The 17391-nt window shown below is 46.7% G+C and overlaps 1 protein-coding gene across 10 annotated transcripts in view; it reads left to right on the top strand.

The window, feature by feature from the left end:
- Nucleotides 1-17391, top strand: part of LOC148016346 (uncharacterized) — a 209271-nt gene that overhangs the window by 67194 nt on the left and 124686 nt on the right. For all 10 annotated transcript variants that reach the window (XR_015688091.1, XR_015688089.1, XR_015688090.1 and 7 more), the window contains exons 5-6: nucleotides 13529-13688; nucleotides 14203-14299. Coding sequence is in view for 7 of the 10 variants with exons in the window: in XM_087664208.1 (XP_087520334.1) it covers nucleotides 13529-13688; nucleotides 14203-14299 (257 nt within the window). In the remaining 3 variants the exon portion in view is untranslated. The remainder of the gene's footprint in view (nucleotides 1-13528; nucleotides 13689-14202; nucleotides 14300-17391) is intronic.

Here is a 17391-nt window from a genome sequence, read left to right as displayed (position 1 = left end):
CTGCTGCTGGTGGACACCCCAGATGATGAATTTCTGCTATCACTGGCGATGCGTTTGGCTCAACTTATTCAAGTATTTCAGTTGAAATCTTATCAGCAGGCCAAGCTGCACAACTTGACTGACACATTGCAAGATAGTGCCTGTCAGACTCATAAGTTCTTTCGCGCCTTGCATGCTTCTCCTGCTCCAGAAAATATGACTAGACTCCAGGATTCAGAAGGTCGTATGGTCACTGATCCACAGACCATTGTCAATATGTGCAGAACTTATTTTATGGATCTTCTTGGTTCTTCTCCGTCACCTTCTAGCCAGGTTACACATGCACGTTTGGTCTTCTATGATCTAGTCCGCCAGCAGGTTCCACCTGATATGCAAGCTACTTTGGAGGAAGATATTTGCGAGGAGGAGGTTATGGATGTTTTGTTACATCTGCCTAAGGATAAAAGTCCTGGTTGGGATGGTTTCACCAATGAATTCTTTGAGAACTCGGCCACCCAGCTGGTGAAGCCATTGGCGGCTATGTTTTAGCAGGTTTGGGAAACAGGGGTCATGCCTTCCTCATGGAAAGAAGGCCTTATCAAATTGCTTCCAAAAGTCCCTTCGCCGTCAATGCTGCAACACTGGAGACCAATTTCTTTGATGGGTTTGATGTATAAAATCTTCTCCAAAGTGCTGACGAATTGGCTTCACAAGCACCTTCCAGCTATTGTGCATCCTCTCCAATATGGTTTCATTAAGGGCCGCAACATTCTGCATAATATCTTAAATGTGCAAATGGCTATTGACTATGCGAGGCACTCGAGTCAGGAAGTGGTATTGATTCAATTGGATTTGGAAAAAGCTTTTGACTATTTAGACTGGTCTTTCATTGCAGAACTCATGTCTGCTATGGGTTTTGGTACTCGGATGTCCCGATTGATTTACACCATTAGTGCTGCGGCTTCTTTACGAGTTATGCTCAATGGTGGGGTTACAGAGCCGTTTGTCCTTGCACGCTCGGTCAGACAGGGTTGCCCTTTGAGTCCTCTCTTCTTTGCCGTGGCGACTCACTCGGTTCTGTCAATGTTATCTTCAATGGCAGCTTCGGCTCAGCTGGCCGGAATGTCTCTTCCTTTGGGACAGCACTTCATTAGCCAATCTCTGGCTGATGATAGCTTTATGATTTTGCGGGCGGACAAGGACAACATTCGCAAGGCATTAGATGTTTGGACGCTCTTTGGTCATGCTTCTGGTCTTCGCATCAATACCTTTAAATCAGCCATACTCAGTTGCACGGAGCCTGATTTACAGTCATTAGGCTGGCAGGACCAGGTTGTTTCCCATGGCTCCATTGTCAGGCATCTTGAATACCCATTGGGGGTGGATGTTTGGCCAAAGGAACTACTGGAGTGGATTTCACAAAAACTGGCAGCGAAATTTATGTATTGGAAGTCGCAAGCGTGGCCTTTCCATGTCCGCCTCAAAGTGGCTCAGACAATTATGCTGCCAATGCTGACATATTTCTTGCCATTGCTGCCGTGGACTCCTACTACTTTGAAGGCTCTTACTCGCCCCATTCGTTTCATGTTATGGAAGAAGGATTCATTGCAAGCAGGTATTTCATGGATTTCATGGTCACATACATGTACCCCTAAACGCATGGGTGGTGGAGCTATTTTGGATGCTCAAACTCATATGTTGGCTCTTCGTTGGTCTCTTTTTCGCGCCATGTGTGTGGATCATCACCCGTGGACCATTATAGCCCGTTATTTTCTTGAGGACACCGGGCTACGCCATGGTAATACACGACTTCAAGGCTCCTGGTGGCATGTCCTTAATGTAGACTCGCAATTTTCCAGTACCTCTTCCTCTCTGTTACTGCATTTGGTCGGCTCCTGGAAAGTGGTGCTCCAAAAGGCGCGTTGGCATCCAGTGGGGGACCGCTTGCATACTAACTCCTTTCAATTGGAATTGTTAGCAGTCTCGAGATTACTTTCATGGGAAGACAGACATGAGCTCAGACCAAGATTTAACCGCATGGCCCGTTTGGGTGTGACTTTAGTTGCGGATGCTACCCTTGCCACGTGCAATGTCCTCGCATTATTTTGTACTGCCAGGAGACTTTTCAGGATCCCGCGCGGATACGGTGATTTATGGGAACTGCTTTTGTCGGTGCTTCGGAGTAGGCAATCCTTTCCTGCCCTGGCTTTGGATCGTCCTTGGCAGGACTGGGACCTTGCAGGCCGGTTGAGTCTGGAAAAGGCCTTTGCTAATCAGGTGTATCATCTTCTCATTAAAGATCATCAATGGCTGGGTATGAAAGCTAATACTGTATGGGGATTGCGGAAATCTCAATCATGGTGGAAGGCAACTGTGATGGAGGGCTGGTTGAATAAGACACCTTTCAAATGCAAGGTCTTTCTTTGGCGGGTGATGATTGGTGGTCTTCCTCTTGCCGCGGCCCTTTCCAAGCGTAGAATCTCGAATGGTTATTGTTTCTTCTGTACCACTACTGTGGAGTCGGCCCGACATCGATTTCTTTCTTGCCCGCTCGCCAAGAATATTTGGTCACTCTTGTCACAAGTTTGGCGCGCAGTGGTGGGGTCCTCACTAACTCCTTTCGATTGGGTTTTTGTGCGCCCAACCTACCCCACACCGCCACAGTTGCATATAAAGATCTTATTCCACTTTCTCAGATACTGGGGATGCTGGCACATTTGGACCACGCGGAATGCCTTTCTCTTTGATTCGGCCTCTAATGTACCGAGACACATTGCCCGGCTTAAAGGTCTCTTGCATTGGCAGATAGATCTCATTCAGCACTCGGACTTGCTCCCTCGGGAGGACTTACTTCCCTGGCACATGGCAATTTCCTCTGGGTCTTTGCCATGATTTGTGTGACTTTTTCGTGGCCTAGTCTTGGGATTTTACACACGTTGGCCTAGGGGCCTCGTGTATTTTGTAATCATGTAATCATGTAAACTTGTACCTTTTTTTCGTAATTAATACAATTACCTTTTACGAAAAAGAGAGAGAGAGAGAGAGAGAGAGAGAGAGAGAGAGAGAGAGAGAGATTCCATTTCCTTAGAGAGAGAGAGAGAGAGAGAGAAGAGAAGAGAGATCTGCACGGTCGGGCGATGGCGTATCCTAGTCGCGACCTGCCGCCGCCCCTCTTTCGCTATCCGTCGCCTGCTTCCGTCAGAGTCCTGAAGGCGTAGCCGTCGTTCGCCACTAGTCTGCGCTCAGGGCGGGGATCCTTGTCGTCGCTTTCAGCCCCTTCGTCTTCGTCCGTCCCAGTCCAGAACGCCGCCGTCTCCTGTTCCGCCTGCTGTCCCGTGTCTTGCCGCCTGTCAGAGCGCCGTCGGTTCCTGTGTCCCGCCGCCTGTCAGAGCTCCCTCATCTCCTGTTCCGCCTTCTGTCCTGTGCCCCGCCTGCTGTCCCGTGTCCCGTCGCCTGTCCCGTCCTGACCTTCGCCCAATCGCGCTGCCACGTGACTAGTCGCCCCGCTGCCTTCGTCTGTGCTGCTGTTCATGGCGCCGCCTGCTTGTGCGTGTCCTTTTCTGCGGAGGCGTCCAGCTGCTGTGAAACCCTACGCCCGTCAGTTGTCAGAGAGACAGCGTCTCGCCCAGAGTGCCCACTGATCTGTACAAAGAAAAAGACAGAGAAAGAGACTGCAGCTCTTCACTCGGCCCCTGACCGGCATACGCAGTAATACGTTATGGCTGGTTTGGATCTGGCTTTTATAGACCAAACGGTGGCAGCTCTTGGTCCGGATTCTGATACTGAGGAACCAGAGGATATGGTTCCGTGCATAGAAGAGATGCCCCCTGGTCCTGACTTCTAGCCTGCGGGCAAACACACCAAGCATACTTCGGAAGAGGCAATGGATCATCAGGATCGTTCCTATGCTCAGGTTGCTTCTGATTCTGTGGACTCTCAGGAGGTTGACTGGGAGCATTTGCTGGAGTTTGCCAACACTCTGCTTGGCGATTATGTTCAACATAATCAGGAAGTCTTTTCTGATTCTGCAATTGAAGATGTTCTGGATGCCACTGTGGATCCAAAAAATGTCTTGCGCTCCTTTTCAGTGTTCTATGAACGCGCCGTGATTCTCTTCTTCACTGGTCGGATCCCATAGCTTTCCCGTATTCGCCAGTGGCTGCACAGTCTGTTACAAGGGGAATGTGTGGAAGAGATTTTTGTTGGGCCCCGAGGCTTTTTTGAGGTGCTGTTGAAATCTGAGATGTACCGTGTTGCTCTCATATCTAAACTGCCTTTGTTCTTAGATCACCGTTTGGTCCATGTTGTGCCATGGTGCCCAATGGTGGGTTTTCAGCGGCTGCTGCAACGTGAATGCCTTGTCTGGGTTGAAGTGGAAAACTGTCCAGCTGTTTATTGGCCACTATTAAAGGATGCCATGGCCGCTGTGGGCACTGTTCCGGTCCCCCCAAGCCTGAGGGCCGTCAATTGTAACGGTTTGTGTATGCTATGGGACACTGCCAGGAAAAGGCCTGCGTGGTTACGTCTTAATTGCTCCGGCATGCATCCTTTACACTTTCGTTTGAAATGGGGCAACTTTGCAGGACATTGCTTTTCGTGTGGTAAATTGGGGCATTTTATGGCCGAATGCCCATAGAAGCCCCACACTTCAGAACTTGAGCATGTTGCGCTGCCCATGGAAGATATGGTGTGCGATGCTCCGTCGCAGGATGCCACCCAGCCATCTAAAGTGTTGGATAAAGGTAAACAACAGGTTTCGGGTTTGGATTCCTGTGCCAATGACTGGGTCAATGTACGTGGGAAAGAAGGCAACAGGCTTGTTGCTGGCATGGTGGATACTGTGCCGACTGTCTCACAAGATTCCATGCGTACTTATATGCGCAGGAAAGAGATGTTGTCTTCAGAACACTCTGCTCTTGCTATGGTTTCCGCTGCTCCCCGTCAACAGCCCACAAGGAGAGTGTATTCGGAGGGTCCAAAGGGTCCACTTGCTAAGCTGGCTTTTGATACTAGAGGTAACGTCATTACCCCGTGGGATCGTCGTTATCCCCGTTCCATCCCCAAGACAGCGGATATGCCGTCTACCTCCAAATCTGGTCGTCCGAACTCTTTTGCCGTGTTAGCTGATTATTGTTATGGCAAATCTCTTCTATGATGTCAGCTGACCTCGTTCTTCCGGATATTGTTGCTCCTTGGCTGGCGATTGTTCGCTCTACTCCAGCTGTTCTTTCTGTGTGATTTATTAGTGCTACTCATGTAATAGGTTATTCAGGTTGTTCTGATAGCCTGCAGGCCTCATGTAAATATTTCCAGTGAGAGAGAGTTTATGTCTGTTACTTCTATGCTGGCCTGATGGTTTGATGTATATATTTACTACTTAATTCAATTATCTTCACGAAAAGAGAGAGAGAGAGAGAGAGAGAGAGAGAGAGAGAGAGAGAGAGAGAGAGAGAGAGAGAGAGAGTCCTGTGCAACTACCTGGTCGCGACTGGACAGAATGTATATCATGCAGGGCGATGATTTTCTTCCCGAGATGCTGGAAATGAAGGTCTTGCAGCAATATGCGTTGTCGGATCATTTCCCCCTCCAGCTTGAGATGCGGGCACACTCTATTGCACCTTTTGTGCAATTGCTGGATAGGCTCCCTTTACGTTTCAACTCCTCTTATTTGAAGCATTCGATTTTCCAGGGCTATATGCAGCAGCTGATTGAGAGGTTCTTATTGGACTTCGCCTCTGAGGGCTTGCCTTCATTTGCACGGCTGCTCTCTAATGTGCAGCGGGTTGCTCGCCAGTATGGGATCCATCATGCCTCGCTTTGCCGCCAACGTCGACATGCAGCAGAAGACTTACTGGCTTTGGTCCGTTCCTTGCTTCTGGATTCCCCTGATGATGATTTTCTGCTGTCTCTGGAGAGGCGGTTGGCCCATCTTATTCAAGTATTTCAGTTGAAATCTTATCAACAGGCCAAGCTACACAACTTGACGGACACATTGCAAGATAGCGCCTACCAGTCTCATAAGTTCTTTCGCGCCTTGCATGCGTCTCCGGCTCGCGAAAATATGACCAGACTCCAGGATTCGGACGGTCGCATGGTCACAGATCCGCAGACCATTGTCACTATGTGCAGAAACTATTTTATGGAACTTCTTGGTTCTTCTTCCTCGCCTTCTAGCCAGGTTACGCATGCCCGCTCGGTCTTCTATCATCTGGTCCGCCAGCGGGTTCCAGTTGATATGCAAGCCACGTTGGAGACGGATATTTGCGAGGAAGAGGTTATGGACGTCTTGCTGCACCTGCCGACGGATAAAAGTCCTGGCTGGGATAGTCTTACTAATGAATTCTTTCAGACCTCGGCCACGCAGTTAGTGAAGCCATTGGTGGCCATGTTTCAGCAGGTGTGGGAAACGGGGGTCATGGCCTCCTCATGGAAAGAAGGCCTTATCAAACTAATTCCAAAGGTCCCTTCGCCGTCAAAGTTGCAACATTGGAGACCAATCTCTTTGATGGGCTCCATGTATAAAATCTACTCCAAAGTGCTGGCGAATCGGCTTCACAAGCACCTTCCAGCTATTGTGCATCCTCTCCAATATGGTTTCATTAAGGGCCGCAACATTTTGCATAATATCTTAAATGTGCAAATGGCTATTGACTATGCGCGGCACTCCGGTCAGGAAGTGGTATTGATTCAATTGGACTTGGAAAAGGCGTTTGATTATGTGGACTGGTCTTTCATTGCAGACCTCATGTCGGCTATGGGCTTTGGTACCCGCATGTCCCGATTGATCTACACCATTAGTGCTGAGGCTTCCTCCAGAGTTATGCTTAATGGTAGGGTTACAGAGCCATTTGTCCTTGCACGCTCGGTCAGACAGGGTTGTCCTTTGAGCCCTCTCTTCTTTGCCCTGGCAACTCACCCGGTCCTTTCAATGTTATCCTCCATGGCAGCCTCTGCTCAGTTGGCCGGGCTGTCTCTTCCGTTGGGTCAACACTTCGTCAGCCAATCTTTGGCTGATGACACCTTTATGATTTTGTAGGCGGACAGGGACAACATTCGAAGGGCATTAGATGTTTGGACACTCTTTGGTCAGGTCTCTGGGCTTCGCATCAATGCCCTTGAGTCAGCCATTCTCAGTTGTACGGAGACTGATTTACAGTCCCTAGGCTGGCAAGGACAGGTGGTTTCCCGTGGCTCCATTGTCAGGCATCTTGGATACCCATTGGGGGTGGATGTACGGCCAAAAGACCTGCTGGAGTGGATTTCACAAAAACTGGCGGCGAAGTTTATGTACTGGAAGTCGCAAGCGTGGCCATTCCATGTCCGCCTCAAAGTGGCCCAAACAATCATGCTACCAATGCTAACGTATTTCCTGCCTTTGTTGCCATGGACGCCTACTACTTTGAAGGCCCTCACTCATCCCATCCGTTTCATGCTGTGGAAGAAGGATTCACTGCAGGCAGGCATTTCGTGGATTTCATGGTCACATGCATGTACCCCTAAGCGCATGGGTGGTGGAGCTATTTTGGATGCACACACTCATATGTTAGCTCTCTGTTGGTCCCTTTTCCGTGCCATGTGTGTGGATCATCACCCATGGACCATCATAGCCCGTTATTTTCTTGAGGACAGCGGGCTCCGCCATGGCAACACACGGCTTCGAACCTCCTGGTGGCATGTCCTTAATGCTGACTCTCGTGTTTCCAGTCCCTCTTCCTCTTTGTTACTGCACTTGGTCGGCTCGTGGAAAGTGGTGCTCCAAAAGGCCCGTTGGCACCCAGTAGGGGACCGCTTGCAGACTAATTCCTTTCAGCTGGAATTGTTGGCAGTATCGAGACTCCTTTCGTGGGAAGATAAACATCAGCTCAGACCAAGATTTAATCGCATGGCCCGTTTAGGTGTGACGTCGGTTGCGGATGCTACCCTTGCCACTCGCAATGTCCTCGTATCGTTTCGGATTGCTCGGCGACTCTTCAAGATCCCGCGTGGATACCGTGATTTATGGGAGCAGCTATCGTCGGAGCTTCAGGGTAGGCAACCCTTTCCTGCCTTGGCTGTGGATCGCCCTTGGCAGGATTGGGACCTTGCAGGCCGCCTGAGTCTAGAAAAGGCCTCTACTAACCAGGTGTATCATCTTCTTGTTCAAGATCACCAATGGCTGGGAGAGAAAGCTAATACTGTTTGGGGACTGCGGAAATCGCTGTCATGGTGGCAGAAAACGCTGATGGAGGGCTGGCTAAATAAGACACATTTCAAATGCAAGGTTTTTCTTTGGCGGGTCATGATTGGTGGTCTTCCTCTGGCCTCGGCCCTTGCCAAGCGTCGCATCTCGAATGGCAATTGTTTCTTCTGTACTACACTGGCGGAATCAGCTCGACATCGTTTTCTCTCTTGCCCGCTCGCCAAGAATATCTGGTCACTCTTGTCGCACATTTGGCGCGCGGTGGTGGGGTCCTCGCTAACTCCTTTCGACTGGGTTTTTGTGCGCCCGAAGTATCCCGCACCGCCACAGTTGCATGAGAAGATCTTATTTCACTTTTTCAGATATTGGGGATGCTGGCACATTTGGACCACGCGCAATGCTTTTCTCTTTGATTCGGCCTCTAATGTACCGCGACATATTGCCAGGCTTAAAGGGCTCTTGCATTGGCAGCTAGATCTCATCCGACACTCCGACTTGCTCCCTCGGGAGGATTTGCATCTGTGGCATATGGCAATTGCCTCTGGGTCGTTGCCATGATTGGTGTAACCTTTTCAGTGCATTACTACGGGGCTTCCCCACACGTTGGCCTAGGGCCCTCGTGTATCTTGTAATCAGAAAAAAGAGAAAGAGAAAGAAAGAGAAAACCTCTTCACATGATGGCTTTGTGTCATCATGTATCTTGTAATCTTGTAATCCAGTAATCTTGTATTTTTTTCGTAATTAATACAATTACCTTTTACGAAAAAAAAAGAGTCCTGTGCAGGGTCCATTTCAGCCTTTCGTGTGCCCTGCCCCTGCACGCCTGTAATTCAGTTGTCGGTGAATACTCCTGCTCTGCGACCTGTGGTTAGTGTGGCATCCTGATCTGCTCCTGGTAAACAGACTCTGCATAGGGAGAAGGGACAGCTTTGCCCTGCCTCTGCGTGGACAGCTTTCATGCACCCAGGCAGAAACAGACCTGGTGTCCGGGCAGTCTTCAGCGCACTCTCTGAGTGCCCTTGTACAGGCAGGAAACGGTAGCACCATATTCAGATAGAAATGACAGATCTGCGCTTGGGCTGAAGATTTCTGACGAGTAGAGCCTGTGGACTGGACATTCTTCTATGCACGTGCAATCTGCCCCTGTGCACTGATAAAGAGAGCAGACCTGCCCTTGTATATATATATATATATATAGAGAGAGAGAGAGAGAGAGAGAGAGAGAGAGAGAGAGAGAGAGAGAGAGAGAGAGAGAGAGAACAAGGCACTTTTCAAATGCAAGGTCTTTCTTTGGAGGGTGATGATTGGTGGTCTAAAGTGAAAGGTATTTCTTCGGGCAGCAAGTAGTATCGGTTGTGCTAGCTGGAAAATGGGATGTTTTTTGTGCTGTGGAGCATAAACAGCACGCTTTGGCTGGATCTTCTTATGTATATAAGGATTATGCGGTTTTTTTAAGAGGTCAACCTCTGCACAGATTGAGAGTTATGTTGGATGTTAAATCCTCCCTACAACCATTGTTGATCTCTTAGGACCCTCGTGGCCGTTTTTTGATTCTTGAGATAATTTATGAGGCAGAGGTTTTGTGGATTGTAGGCGTGTATGCTCCTTCTAATGCAAGGCAACGCCGTCAGCTTTGGGATGACTTGCACTGCCTTGCCATGGCTCGTCAAGGCTTTGTCATGGGCGATTTTAATACTTGTGTTTTTGTAGATCAGGCGTCCTCTCCACATTCGGTCATGGATGGTCTTGAGTGACAGGCTTTGGATGCTCTTGCAGCGGCATCTTTGAAACAGGACATGTGGTCCTGGATGTATCCATCACAAGCTGGATATACTTATCATTCTTTTCAGCATCCAAATACTTGGGCTAGACTAGATAGGATCTACACTGCCAGAGTGGGTCTTTTCTTCCTGCAATCATTGATATGTGGGTGGAAAGACAACATGTTTTGTCAGATCATTACCCTTTGGTCTTGGAAATGAGCCACAGACCTGTTCATGCATTTAAGGGTCTTCTTGCCCATTTGCCTCTTCCGTTTAGTCAATCTTTTTTGCAGCAAAACCCGTTTTTGGAAGGTCTTCAGCAACTGATAGTTTCTTTTAGCTCGAAGGTTCTATCTAGAGGAATGGAAGCACGGGCGGTTTTTAGGGATAATGCACGAGCGTTATCCCGACAATGTGGTATTCAGCATGCTTCCTCGTTTCGAGTTGCAGCATGCTCAATCTTTATTAGCTCATTTCTTGTCTCTGTGTCAGACTGGGGATTCCAATGATGACTTGCTCACATGCATTGAATGGTTGAAAGGCAGGGTTTAATCTCTTCAGGAAGAGGAAAATGCAAAATACAAACTGTTGGCCAGAACTGAAGCTTTATATGATAACAATGGTCAAACTCATCAATTTTTTGCTCGTCTGCATTAGAAATATGCTCGGGAAAATATTGTGCGCTTAAAGGATGGCCAAGGTGATATGGTGACTGATCTTGCCTCCATTATTCGGACGACTCTTGACTTTTATAGGTCCTTGTTGGATCCGCAAGAGATTCTCCCCGATGCTATTCTCTCTGCTCGAATATATATTTGCGACCTGGTTAGTAATCAAGTCAAACTAGAATGGGTGAATTTGATGGAGGCTGATATTTTAGAAGATGAATTGGAAGAAGTGCTGTCTCACTTGCCTCAAAGGAAAAGTCCAGGCTAGGATGGGCTTCCTAATGAGTTGTCTTTAGCCCATGTGCAACTGCTTAAGGACCCATTAATTCCCCTGTGTCAGTAGGTGTGGAACTCTGGTATGATGCCTTCAGATTGGAAGATTGCTGTCATCAGGTTGTTGCTTAAGGTTCCCTCTCCAACCTCTTTGAAACAATGGAGGCCCATTTCAGTCATGGGGTCATTATGTAAAATCTTGTCCAAAATTATTGCCAATAGATTGCACAAAGTATTTCCGCACCTTATTCATCCACGTCAATACAGTTTCATTAAAGGTTGAAATATAATGCACAACATTTTGAATGTCCAACTAGGAATTGATTATGCCAAAGCTTCTAGCCAGTAGGTTGTTATGCTTTAGCTAGATATTGTGAAGGCATTTGATTATGTTAGCTGGTCATTTTTGTGGCAATTATTGTCTACAATGGGTTTTGGGCCCTGTATGATTTGTCTAGTTGATACCATTAGTCAGGGTGCTGTGGCTCATATTGCTCTTAATGGAGGGATTACGGAGGAAATTGCCTTATCTCGGTCTCTTCGGCCAGGCTGTCCTCTCAGCCCGTTGCTGTTTGCTTTGGTAACTCACCCGATGCTCTCATTATTGGATAAGTTGGCAGCTCAACGTGAGATAGTTGGCTTAACTCTTCCCTGCGGTGACCAGCTTGTGGGTCAATCTTTTGCAGATAATTCTTTTATGTTTCTTAAGGCAGATCGCACTAATGTTATTTGAGCACTGGTGGCTTGGAATCTTTTTGCTTTGGCATCGTGTCTTCACATTAATACTCAGAAATCTACCCTTCTCTCTTGTACGGAGAATGATCTGCAAGCCTTGGGTTGGAATGGAATTGTGATTCCAAGGGGCAATATAACGAGACACTTGGGATATCCTATTGGTGTGGAGGTTGCTCCCCATGCCTTACTGGATTGGATGGCCTCCCAAATTCATGAAAGGTTCATGTACTGGAAATTTCACAGTTGGCCTCTACATGTCAGACTAAAAGTGGCTCAATGCATAATGATCAGTATGATTTCATTCTTTGTGCCATTGCTTCCTTGGACTAAGAAGTCCCTTTTGGATTTGGTCCAGCCTATCAGATTTATGTTGTGGAAAAATAGAGGCAATCGTTTGGGTCAGGTATGGATCTCCTGGCAACATGTGACTACTCCGAAAAGGATGGGGGGTGCAGCTTTGTTGGATGTTAATTTGCATATGACTGCTTTGAGGCTATCTTTTTTACAGAGTCTATGTATTCAGTGTCATCCTTGGTCAGATATTGCTAAATTCTTCATTGAAAAGACTGGCATCTCTCATGGTAGCATAGTTATTCATGCTTCCTGGTGGCATGCGCTTAATTCTATGAGGCCTATTAAGGTCTCCTAGTCTTTTCTCCTTTCTCATTTGATTGCTTCCTGGCAAGAGATGCTTCGTTTTGTAGTTTGCCGTCCTCTAGATATTCGTAAGGAGGAAAATTCGCTGCAAGGAGAAGTACTGGCTTCCTCAAGGTTGTTGGATTGGCCACAAAAGCATTTGCAGTGAGACAAGTTTAATCGAATGCCTAGGTTGGGGTTGAAGACAGTCCGTGATGGTGTTATTCCTGGGCAGTCCTGTCTTTATTCTTTTAGGCATATTCCTCAGTACTTTAGGGTCCTCAGTACTTTTGGTTGTCCATATAGGATAGTCTTCAGAGGTTCTCTCCTTTGCTTGCGTTATAGCCATTGGATCCATGGCGTGATTGGATGTTTGTGCTTCGTGATGATTTTGAGAAAAGGTCAGCCAATCGGATATATCATCAGATGGTGGAAGCTAAGAGATTGGGTCGTGGAGAAAGTTAATAAATTATGGCATCTTAGGGATAGCAAAAGGAAGCGGCGGGAAAGATTTATCTAGCTTTGGAAGTCTAAGGTTCCGTATCAGGGTAAATTGTTCATGTGGCTGCTGCTCATTGGGGGTCTTCCAATGGGAGAAGTGCTCCGTGCCTGAAAGATCTCTGCAGGTCGTCGTGTTTTCTGCACTACATGTGCTGAGGCATTGCTTCACCTCTGTCTCTTGCCCTGTTGCGCTACAGATTTGGAATTTCATTTCTCAACTGTGGTCCTTAGTAACTCAGCACCGCATACCAGTTCATTCGTGGAAATATGTCCTCTATGCCTTCTTTGCATTTAGATTGTTCTTGCCTATTCCATTTCCTTAGACGGACAGACCTATGGCATATATGGCGTACTCGCAATGCCTTTATTTTTGATTCAGCATCAGGCATCCATGGGTATGTGGCCCGTGTCCGTGGATTAGTGTTATGGCAAATCTCTTCTATGATGTCAGCTGACGTGGTTCTTCCGGATATTGCTGCTCCCTACCTGGCGATTGTTCTCTACTCAAGTTGTTTCTTCTGTGTGATTTATTAGTACTGTTCATGTAATAGGTTGTTTTGAGAGCTTGCAGGTCTCATGTAAATATTTCCGATGAGGGAGAGTTTATGTCTGTTAGCTCTATGCTGACCTGATGGTCTATTGTAAATATTTACTTCTTAATACAATTATCTTCACGAAAAAATAAAAGAGAGCATGTAAAATTTTGTGCTTCACTGTGGAAATATTGCTAGAGTCAAACTTTCAGATCTCCATTCATCTATGCTGCCTCTGATGTTGACTCAATGTTGTTGTAGGTGGCTAAGCTACTTTCAGATACATCGGTTCCCAGATTTTACCCTATCTTATTTGTTCTAGTCACAGATGTGATGGAGACCATGGGAAAGTTGGTTTGGAAACGCATAAAAGGGAAAGCAGAAATAGACGAAAATGGAAATTTTATCAAACAATTACCAGGTGGATAACACAATAGTTTGTTGTATGTGCAAATTTGAAAGTTTGCAGTTTGTCTCAATTATAGTGAATGAACAATCTTTGCATGGTTGTCAGAAACTGGATTAATAGATTTAGTATTTGTATATGAAAAATGTGACTATTTTGTGATTTTTAGAAGAAACATAGTCCATTCCCCTCCAGGCTCCTCACAACCTTTTTTTTTTTTTGCAGTTATTTTCTATTTGAAAACTTTGAGACTATTTAGTTAGCATACTTGCAATTATACATATCTATTAAAATTGGATGATGTCAAGAAAAGTTGCTGGCTTGAGCCATCAAAGTTGTGGCTTATAGAATGCACAATCGAAGGGTCCATATTTGGCAGATGGCATGTGAAAGCATAATCTATGTACTATCTGAAAGGACATATAGTGAATACTTCGGATGTTGTAATATATGGGAGCTTAAAGGATTCTGTAGTTGAGGCTGCACTTAGCCTGATGGCACACTTAACATCTGGCTTTTTCCCTTGCAGAGTTTTTTACAGCCAATGATATAAGGCAGGAGGCAAAGGAAACATGCCAGAATTGGTTCTTCAAAATAGGCTCCATACGTGAACTTCTGCCTCGCATGTATGTGAGTGTTGTTGCTTTTTGCTTCTGTAGCATTGGTGGGTGGAATTTTGCCATGCATTGGAACATTGATCTTTCATATTGGGACTTGTACAAAAACTTGAAAAGAGTGCACAATGCATCTAGTATGGGACATAGGGTGAATCAGACATGTATAGTTGGCTGAGCCAGATGTCTGAAATGAGTGATTTCAGAGCCTACTTGACTTTTTTGGGTTGGAAAATGAGGGTACTCAGTTGCTCTTTACAGTCCTTTGTACTGTGCTTTTTATGTTAGGGGGAATCCCCCATGACATTGTTAATAGAATTCTTTTCTCTGAAGAAAACGAAAAGTAAGATTGATTGCCTTTGCAAGGATCTTATAATTATCTCCAAGGAAAGTGATTGGTCTGCAGTATGTGCCTGAGGGCAAGGCAAAAAGTGCCTTCTCAAGGTCCTGTTCAGTAAAAAGAGCCATCGGATTTGAGATTAGACTCCGCTCACACTCTTGGACAGAGGACACACTTATCATGGGGGAGATTCTCTGTATAGGTTGCTGTATCAGTGCGAGATTGGTTTGCATTCCAGGAGGTACTGCAAGAGACTCAGAGACAGAGACTACAGGGGCTTAGGGGAGCCAGAGTTATGATTGAGGTTGTGACAGATTCTCACTCCAAATTACTCACAGGCACAGTGGACTCAGGGACATTACCACAGATGTGAGTTGATTGCTAGTATCATAGCCTGGTCTATTTGGACTGCGAGATGCAGCCATGTCATTGACCTTTTGGATGTATCCATAGTGGAGACTCTCTATCAAGGATTTGGACAGAGATCATTCTCACTCTCCGAGGGTGATGGGAGAGGATGCAGGGCAGATCCGAGTTGATGAGGAAGAGAAGAGAGGCTTTTCTGTGGATATGGGATTCAGGCACTTTCTTCCACATTGTCCCTCGCATGGTTTGGCATTACAGCCCACCGGATTGGTTGTTCATACAACCATTGTATTTGTGATGTACTTAGTTACTCTTCATAGAGTTCCTTGTACTTTGTATTTTACCTGGGGTTATTTGATGAGGTGTTATTAATAGAAATTTCTTTTCTTGGAAAAAAAAGAGAGCCATCAGATGCCAGCTCATCATGTTAGTGACCACCCTCCTAGTGCTCTGCCAAACAAACTCTCCGTCTGTCCATAACCCGTGTGGTTGTTGGTTGGGGGGGAAACTAGTTGTGGTTTCCAGCAAAGCTGTGTAGTACTCTGTAGCCACCTGCCCCACCTCTTAAGGGCCCTTAGCTATGGAACCATCAGCTCTCCTGAGTCTCTGCATTCCCTGTCTAGAGTGTTTGGATCCTGTAATGCGAAAGAAATCTCTATTAACTGTCTCCTGGTATAGTCCAGAAGGAACCCCTTGCATGAAATTTGTGCTCGAACCTAGCTTCATAGCATTGTTCTCTGCTTTGGCAACATGCATCCTTTCTGCTACCCATTTGCAACCTGGACGTCTCTCCTCCCTCGAGAGTGCAGCGAGTGATGCTCTAGAAGTCCTCTCCCTCTATAGAAGGCCCTGTCTCCTCTGCGTGGCCTCCAATTTTAAGGAGGAGCTGATGTCTTGCAGGCTCTCATTCAATTCTCTAGGTAGCGGTCCAACTGAGAAAGGTCTAGACCCCTGAATTTGTGCCATTGACTCTCTGAGGTCCTCATTGTGGTATAGGTGCTTTGGAAACATGATACCAGTGGGGTGCTGTGATTCTTGCTTCCCTGTCTCTGCCAGGTAATTGAAGCAAGCTATTGGATCTACTAAACTTTGCCGTGAACGAAGGATCCTGTCCTCTGATATGAAACTACGAACTCCTCCCATGCAGCCTGCTCATCTCCTCTAGTAACATCTATGCAACTGCCTCTCCCATCCTTCAAGATGTCCACCATGTTGATGTCCCAACCTAGAATCTAAGGGTTGTGGGGATTGATTGAGGGTAGTCCAAAACTCTCTCTTGTCAAGTTGGCCATTTCGAGTGTAGATGACCAACAAACTAATAAGTGCATCATCTGCTCTCACAACGATCCACATGGCTCTTCTTGGGACCAGGATGCTCAAGCCTTGTACTGGTTGAGTCTACTACTCTCCAACACAAACACACAACACAGCTGTTTAGATCTCTGTGGTTCCCACTGTTGCTACCCAATAAGTGTATCTTTGTCCTGGAAAAAGCTTGCCCCAACATCAGGATATCCTATCTGCTGAGAGATGGTGCCCTTGTACCATGATAAAATCTACCAATGTCCCTCCACTAGTGCTTTATGCAGGCTGTGTCTGATGAGGCTTCAGTCCTGCATGGACAGTTGTCCACTGAAAGCCTTGTATGTTGCACGAGAAGATCCTTACAGGGTGTGTCTGAGCCTTTGGAACTGGTATGGCGTAGTAGGCCATGCTAGTCTCTGCTGTCTCTTGTAATACATTGTCAAAACTCTCTCTGCTAGCTGTGTTGTTGCATGCAATGGAGGAAAATCCTCAGAATCTAATGCTGCATCTGAGTCATCTACGTGCTGCTCCTGGAATACTTCTTCTTCTACCTACTGGTTGGAGGAATGAGTGACGTCGCTGCGCACAGGTTCATCAACAATGCAGTGGCAAATCTCTGATACATGGGGATCTGGTATCTGTAGCTCCTGAGATGCCTATGGTAAGGGCTGGGGGGTACCTACTAGAGGAACCACTGTGACCTCTAGTCGAGGTACATCACCAGCATATTGGAAGGCCTCTAGTACATTTGGCATCTCTGGCTCATCGGAGGTGGCTAGTAAGGGTTGGGAGGTGCCTAGTGGAGCTGTAGGTGGGTTGCCGCTACCTCTACTCAGGCAGCAAATCTAAGATTCCTAATTACTCTCCATCATCCCTTAGCCTACCTTTGCTGCTCCAAGCCTCTTTGCCCTTGTGTTTGTGCCATGACTCTTCTCAGTGTGTCTTTGCTGCTATCTCCTGTATGCGGCCATGCATCGTCTCTGATGTTGCAAGATGGCCCATCATTCTACAATTGAAGCACTTCCCAGGGAGGTATGAGCAAGACTAGTTGAACTAAGAATCCTCTGTGAACAGATGGAATCTTGATGGTCTG

The sequence above is a fragment of the Lygodium microphyllum genome, chromosome 23, assembly GCF_053477565.2.
Source record: "Lygodium microphyllum isolate KBCC chromosome 23, Lygodium_microphyllum_v1.1.10, whole genome shotgun sequence".
In the NCBI taxonomy this organism is placed as follows: domain Eukaryota; kingdom Viridiplantae; phylum Streptophyta; class Polypodiopsida; order Schizaeales; family Lygodiaceae; genus Lygodium; species Lygodium microphyllum.
The sequence above is the reverse complement of the archived record's forward strand: the minus strand, read 5'-3'. Positions and strand labels throughout refer to the sequence as shown.